The sequence below is a fragment of the Carica papaya genome, chromosome 3 (genome assembly GCF_054855325.1).
Source record: "Carica papaya isolate Zhongbai chromosome 3, ASM5485532v1, whole genome shotgun sequence".
Lineage (NCBI taxonomy): Eukaryota > Viridiplantae > Streptophyta > Magnoliopsida > Brassicales > Caricaceae > Carica > Carica papaya.
The window spans coordinates 4,823,083-4,829,082 of record NC_142311.1 but is presented as its reverse complement, the minus strand read 5'-3'; the positions used below and the strand labels follow the sequence as shown (position 1 = coordinate 4,829,082).

General features: G+C 29.0%; 1 protein-coding gene across 1 annotated transcript; it reads right to left on the bottom strand.

Annotated features, from left to right (window-relative positions):
- Nucleotides 1-857: 857 nt before the first annotated feature.
- Nucleotides 858-1,427, bottom strand: LOC110815838 (uncharacterized). Its single transcript, XM_022043795.1, has one exon. It carries the CDS (start codon nt 1,425-1,427, stop codon nt 858-860), a length of 570 nt encoding a protein of 189 aa, XP_021899487.1.
- Between the last annotated feature and the right edge of the window lie 4,573 nt (nt 1,428-6,000).

The window sequence follows — 6,000 nt, the reverse complement described above, 5'->3', positions numbered from 1 at the left end:
ACATGCAACATTAAGATATATATATATATACACATATATCTACCTAGTTCAGTAATTAGGGTTTTCTTGAACAAGAACTGAAATTTTGAAAGAACAAAACAAAGAAATATGAAAATATAAAGAAGGAAATAGAAATCCTGCAGTACACCTGTTATATTTAAATCTGAAGCATTATCTTTAATTTATAATTTGCATTCAAAAGAGATGCATTGTTAAGAAGTACTGATATATAGAGAGAAAAAAGAAATTGCATGAAACTCTTTACAGAAAAAATGTTAGAAATATGATATTAACTAAAGCTATGAAGTACATATATATATATATATATGCATGAAATTCTTAAGTACAATTCGTAGAAATAAATCAATAGACATAATTAAGCTAATTAGATGTATACAAATACATAGATCCCCTGCTGGTTTTAATTTGGCTTCTATTATAATCTATATATATATATATGTATATATACATACACACACATCACATTAATGGACATACCTCGGATGAGCTCAAGAAATTGCTATGTCTCTACTTTGTACAAGAATTCTGTTAGACTGATCATATGTAAGAAACAAGCACTATATACTTTTCTTTAATTTTTTTCTTAACCATGCATCTGCAGGCTTCAATCTCAAATATACATATAGAATATCCATAAGAATATATATATATATATATATCTACTGCATGCTTTACTTCATAAACAAATTCCACTTTTGCCTCATCAATCAAATATATCTACCATACCTTCAATTAAACTGGCACCGATTTCATCTCTGTAAAACCGAAACATATATTTTATTCGTGCCATCTATATATATATATATATGAAGTGGTCATGATTAGTGGACAGATTCTCAAGGATCATGACCGAGTCGAAGCTCCAAATCCAAATCATCTTCTTGCATAATTCCCCTCGCTACTTGATCATTGTAAGGCTGATAATTGGAACCTAGCTGCAAACTCAAATTAGAGCCCCAACGCTGTTCATTCAGGCTGGAATTAGAATCGTTTGACGTTTGTGCTCCCAAAAACTTACGATCGGTATTTTCAACATGTGGATGGTTAGGGCTAGAAAAAGGAGGCTGAAAATACATGTTGTAATTCCTTTGACCCTCAAGAACTGGTGGGTAGTTTTTTGTGGCGTATTCAGTTGAAAATGAAGTACAACTAGGGTTTGTGTGATCATCGGTGCTGCGTCTGGTGGAAATTAGTGAAGAAGAATTAGCAGTGGTTTGCTTCGCCTTGGCTCTATCTTTACGGTGAATGTTCATGTGGCCGCCTAAGGCCTGCGCGTTGGTGAAGCCTCTCTTGCAAAAGGTGCACTCATAGGAGCGTCTTGTTGCAGGACTACCCGCCATCTCTTCCTTCAGATTATCATTCCCCTCACTCGAATAATCCGGGCTTTCTTCTCTCCCTGAATCCATTATACACCAGATTGTTTTCTTTTCCAAATGGCTAAGAAGAATTCTAATTTCTTAGTAGAAAAAGATTTAAAAATAAGATGAAAGATGATGACGAGTACAGAGAAAAACAAATGGGGTATTAGAGAAGGGTTATATAGATAGGAGAAGGTGTATATGTGGGATTCAGAAAAAGACGATTACAAGACATTGTGACTTAGGATTAAGGGTTTATTAACTATTTTGTCTTTTTTCTTAAGGATTTTTCCCTTGGAATCGGCTCTTTGATGTATCCATTTCTTCTTTTTTTTTTTCTTCTCTCTCTCTACCAATTTTAATATACTTATAACTTACATATGCAATGATCATCTAGTCATTAGCTTAAAAAATGTCTTCTCTTGAATAAAATTTGTTAACCTTCATGTTATGCAAATACATACATCTTTCACGAGTGTGAAACCATTTTTCACATGTCACATCAACATTCTCATGAATTAATTCTCATGTTTAGAGATGTGTGTAAGTACTCCAAAATGGTAATGGTGTACATCATTAGTTTGATTTTTTTAAGATGTGAACACAAAATCTCACATTGATGAAGGAGATATCTTTGCTGCAGGCACAATTGTTTGAGAGATATTGTCTTCTTTCCTAGGTTTAAGGTTTCCAAAAACAAGGAAATCAATTATGATTCTCCATATTTTCGAAATATACCCATTAAGTAATTCGTTTGTTTATATTGTATACCCTTTTTTCTTTTTGTGAAATTGAAAGAGAGAGAGAGAGAGAGAGAGAGAGAGAGAGAGAGAGATACAATTATATGGTCTGCGGGACGTAGTATGAACGGATTGATTTCATGCTTATTTTTAGCAAGTTTTTTAAAAAAGTATATACATATATGTACATGCATATTACTATCTCTAACTCAACTGACGCATGCTAGCTAGCTACTTAATTTTTAGTGTCCTATATGCATATAAATATTTCATATCTGCACAATATACCTTAATATAATTCTTTTTCATTTGACATAAATTAATTAAGCTAGCGCAAATACATGAGTTACTTTTGCTCTACCTTAATTAATATATATGTACGTAATCAAATTGATGAAAGTCCCGAAAAAAAAAAAAAAAAGAAGCACCAAAAGGGTGGGTATAGTTGATGAAGAAGAGAACAAATTGATGTAACACAAACTAGTACATTTGTTTAATAAATAATATGTCAAGAATCACAAACATACCATATGTCTTCTAGTGTAGAAATTGATTATGTGATTATATAAATATTAGCTGGTTAATTATAATCAATATATATATTTGGTTCCATAGACGGCCAACATTCAGGACGCGTTTTGACAAGACTCAGCAGCTTTGACTGTGTCTTTGAAAAAGTCTTGTTCGTGGGAACCTTCCTTGAAGATAAATTGTAATTGCAGCTTAATACACATAATTAATGTCAATTAATTATGTGATGAATGTAAGAAAGGCGTCAATGACAACAACGCAAGTGCTGTACTTTCTTAGTTATACCCATTGAGCTGCTAGTTCATTTTTTTGGTTCCTACGATTTGTACCCAGAAATCAAGACTCATTAATTTACTTCCTTATACACACACACACACACACATATATATATATAAGAATACTTGGTTAGCTTAGCTTAGCTTTGAGCCATATTTTGATGTTGAAGTAAGGAGGTCCATGTCCACAAAGCCCAATTAATGCATCACTTTTTTCTTCATTCCTTTTACAGATTTATTTATAAATACACAAGTTTTGGGCCTGGATTTGTGTAGCATGAAAATTTCAAAGCTATTCTTTGTTTTAGTTTCTAAATTTTGTACGTATTTATGTATGTTCTCATTTATCAGATTCAATATATAAAAATTTTATATTTGTGAAATAACAAAAACATAATTATAACAGTTTTTTTTTCTTTTCTTTTTGGTTGATTAGAAGGGTTGTTTGTACTAAGTTTTCTCATTTTTCTTTAGGTTTATTTAATCATTAATAAAATTTTAAGATCTTTACCTGATCTAAAAAATAAAAATAAAAACTAAAAAACGATTTTATATTACAATAAGTAAAAAATGATGAGTAGAATAATACAAATTATAAGCAAAAAATAGTCTATATATACATATGTAAATATATATGATGCTATTCCATTGAGTCTTAATACTATCAACCAACTCTCGTCTATGACACGAATGTATATATATTCGCTAAAGGATATTTCAAATAATAAATAGTATATATAAGTGAACGTATGGATGGGGCCAGTGACTAGGTGCTTTGCAAGGTAAATAATGACAGATTATAGGAATCTGATTCATTGTAAAAATTTGGAGGGTTTAACTAGAATGTATTTTTATAGTTGAGCAATCTATTTTAGTGTTAAGATCTAAGATTTAAGATTATGAATAGTATGACGTATCACATTTTAATGTCTGATTAAATTCACGCCTTAAAATTTTAGTATATTGCTGTTTGATATTCGAGGTGCTCCTAAATTCTCTTATGCAATTGTTCTTCCCAACTATTTCCATTCAAGTAATTAAAGTATTGAACAGAAATACCTATTTTAGTATACGAAAAAAATTAAAAATTATTTTTATTGCTTAAATTAAATATAATTATATAATTTTATTCTATTAAGTAATTAAAAATATTGTTGAAAGTTTATGTAACAAAGTATTGGAAGAAAAAAATTAAAAAAATACACAAAAAATAGCTAAAACATAAGTTAAAAACTAAAAAAAAAGGGATAATGACACATAAAAATGGGATATGTCTCTCGTGTATTTATTGCCCTTATTATGAACACTTAATCCGTAGCTAATAACAATCTCTTCTTTTATATGGAACTCTTTATGTTCAATAATTATTCTCTAATCTTGGGATGTGAATCAAGACTAGTTATAGTCTATAATCATGTTACATTACTGCTTAATTTCTAACTTTATATTGTGATTAACTAGAATGATAAAATATGTATTTTATTCATGTTGTAACATTAACACATGTGCATAGGTGCATGTAAAACCTCCAAATTATAACAAAAGTATATTTGTAATTTCCAACTTCTCTATCCAATTATTTCTTTATGGAACACAAATCAAATCAGTATAGTAGATGAGAAATCATTTCCAAACATCAAGCATTATATTTAGAAGCTTTTCTTTTGGGTTAGCTTTTAATTTATAATCCATCAACTTACTCTGTAAAAGAAAGATAAATAACTATTACATAATTTACATTCCCCTCAAGACTAGATTACAAACAAGAGATAAAAAAAAAAAAAAAGCAATGTCATGCCGGCCAGAATATGTGGCATCTAACCATAATTGATTAAATGAATGAAATATTCTATTCACAGTAGTTGATCAAAGTGAATACAACATAGAAAGTAATTCTCACTAATTAATTAACAGCTAAAAAACTGTGTGGTTTAATCATTGTCATAGAGAGGGAAAATTTTTAGGAAAGAGGAGAAGGTAAATCACGAAATAGAAAGCATGATGATCTAATTAATGCTCCATTTATCAAGAATATAAATAGATACAGTTGAATGATGGGTTTTAGATGGGACTACTAATATTAATTAATAATTAAATAGTAATTAATTAAAGCAGAAATAATGAAAATTGAAAGGACAAAAGAGGAGGTTTGTGTAAGTATATGGTAAGTGTTTGTGCTGAGGATGTTGGCATTTTAGGAAAGGATTGCGGTGTCTATTCACTGTAATTGTTGAACTGACCAAAACATCTCATTCCTTTTAAGGAAAACCCATCATACCATTTGACGCCCAGACATTGTCGGGAACATGCAAACCATCAGATTTTCGGGAACAGCTCCGAAGACCCACCAAAAATATATTAAAATAAACATGAAGGCAGGCCAGAAATTTCCTCGATCACTTCCCATTACTCTAATATATATATATATATATATATATAATTGACATGCCAATCCAAATATATGTGTGTGTATATACTGTTCCTTGCGTATACTATTTTGTGAACAGAGAAATAACGTGGGTAAATTGATATTTTTTTATTAAAAAAATTGATGAATTAATATAAATGTTCTAATTGTGTATCTTTTTACTAATATAAGTATGGTATTCATACTAATTTCAACTTTAATTTATTTATAAAATTATTGACTTGTAGTATAGTCAATTATTTCAAGATTTTAAATTGATACAAAATAACATATAAGTTATTATTTCTAACTTGACATGAATCATAAAAATTATTTACATTTATTGCTGTATATATAAATATTTTTGGACCTAGGGGTGTTAAGGGTGTAATTTTTAATTTTCCAAATTCATCAATTGATTTGTTTTTTTGTTATTTGATCACAAGCACACAAAAAAAGTGTCATAATTCTATAAATTCAGTCTCGTATTAAATAGTGAATCGTAGTTTAATTAACAAATATATTATTCATACAGTAAAAATTTTTTTCACGTGTAAGTTCATGAAAATTAAAGTGTGAATTTCTTTTTGAGATTAATATTTTTTATAAAAATTGTATAGTAAAATTTAAACTCTAAAATTATAATTTTATCAGTATAATAAATAATA